Raw genomic sequence first — 1708 nt, forward strand, 5'->3', positions numbered from 1 at the left:
GAAGGGAAGGGAAGGGAAGGGAAGGGAAGGGAAGGGAAGGAGGGAAGGGAAGAAGGGAAGGGAAGGGAAGGGAAGGGAAGGGAAGGGAGGGGAAGGGAAGGGAAGGAGGGAAGGGAAGAAGGGAAGGGAAGGGAAAGGAAAGGAAGGGAAAATAAAGAAAAAAAGGGAAAGAAAAAGAAAGGGGAAAGGAGGGAAAAGAGAGCGCGCAAGCGAGCGAGCGAGAAATGATAAAGAATGCTAGAATGAAAGGAAGAGGGTGAGAGAGAAAGAGAAATCCGCGCTGCTCCCAGTGCGGCCGGCCGCCTCCTCGCTTCCTCCAGTCAGAGATCATGGCAAGACGTGTCTGTTTTCACCGTGTGCGAATAAACCTCATGCGGCTGCTGATCCCCTGGAGGAGTCATTCTTTTCTCTTTTTGTCTTCGATTACAGAACCAGACACGCACCACTTCTTTCTCCAACTGGAGGCTGTCTGCCAGCGAGGAGATCTCCTGCGCGGCAGGCTTGGGACACTTGAGGAAATGCGTCTCCAGTACGCCCTTGACACTCACCTCGATGGAGGTCCGCTTCTTGCGCTTGCGGCCCTGTGCAGCGATCTTGTCAATGCTGGTCGGACTCCCTGTGGACGAATCCGCCTCCTCCAGCCACTTGTTCAGCAGGGGTTTCAGCTTGCACATATTTTTGAAGCTCAGCTGCAAGGCCTCGAACCTGCAGATGGTGGTCTGAGAGAACACATTACCATACAGTGTGCCCAGCGCTAACCCCACGTCGGCCTGCGTGAAGCCCAACTTGATTCTTCTTTGTTTGAATTGTTTGGCGAACTGTTCCAACTCATCAGAGGTTGGCGTCTCCTCGTCGGAGTGATCCTGGCAGTGGTGCGAGCCCAGTTCGCCGTGGTCCGGGGGCTCCCGGAGTACGGGGTGCAGGCTCTGTGCAGAGGTGGCAGCTGGAGGTGGGGTGAGTCCCCCGTGTTCCAGCATGCCGCTCACGGTGAAGCCAGGCTGCGAGTACACGTTGAGGGGTTGTCCGCTGGACGTGATAGACGGGTTCGGTGCCGGGCTCGCTCCCCAGGCGTTGGGGTGGTTAGTGTGCGGAGAGTGGTGGGCTACGTGTGGCGAGCGGTGATGGATGATCGCACCCAGTTGCAGATCTTCGCGCCCGGGCTTCACGTCCTGCTGGTCCAGGGGGCTGGTTGCCAGTGTGGAGGACCATGGGCCCCCGTCGCTCAGGCTGGTCACCCAGTGATGCCCGAGGGGGTGCCCATTGCTGGGAACTCCCTGCAAGTAATCACTTTGGAGAAGTTTCTGAGGGTTGCGGAAAGGACTCCCCTGCTGCATGCCCGCAGAGTCCGCATGGACTAGGGAGGTGGAACTGAGAATGCTGTAGGGATTCGAGGCAGCTGTGGCCATGGTCGCTGAGGATCCCCTACTAGTTATAATGTGGCAAAGGGAGCAGCTTCAGCCTTTGACATCTACGGCGCGGGGGAGCCAAAGACGCTAGTACGGGTTACCGGCACCCACTACGGCCAATCGCAGCGCGTCTCGGCCTGGCCAGGAGTAAGCTCAGCCAATAGCGGTGCAGGAGGTCGGGCTCGCTTTCCAAATTAGGCTGGTGAAGCTGCGGAGTTTCAATGAGACCGAAGCAGGAAGTGAAAAAATCTTTCAGCTCCATTGGCTGCCTAGCGCAGAGTGGCGGTCTTACATTTGATTAC

The 1708-nt window shown here is 57.5% G+C and overlaps 1 protein-coding gene across 1 annotated transcript; it reads right to left on the reverse strand.

The window, feature by feature from the left end:
- Window positions 1-145: 145 nt before the first annotated feature.
- On the reverse strand, window positions 146-1494 carry POU3F4 (POU class 3 homeobox 4). The gene has a single exon (XM_017516581.2). The coding sequence runs from the start codon at window positions 1404-1406 to the stop codon at window positions 321-323; it is 1086 nt and encodes a 361-aa protein (XP_017372070.1). The 5' UTR covers window positions 1407-1494; the 3' UTR covers window positions 146-320.
- Between the last annotated feature and the right edge of the window lie 214 nt (window positions 1495-1708).

The sequence above is a fragment of the Cebus imitator genome, unplaced genomic scaffold (assembly GCF_001604975.1).
Source record: "Cebus imitator isolate Cc_AM_T3 unplaced genomic scaffold, Cebus_imitator-1.0 Scaffold595, whole genome shotgun sequence".
In the NCBI taxonomy this organism is placed as follows: Eukaryota; Metazoa; Chordata; class Mammalia; order Primates; family Cebidae; genus Cebus; species Cebus imitator.

Coding starts and splice junctions, on each gene's coding strand:
- POU3F4 (XM_017516581.2), bottom strand. CDS start 1,406: ATGGCCACAGCTGCCTCGAATCCCTACAGCATTCTCAGTTCCACCTCC.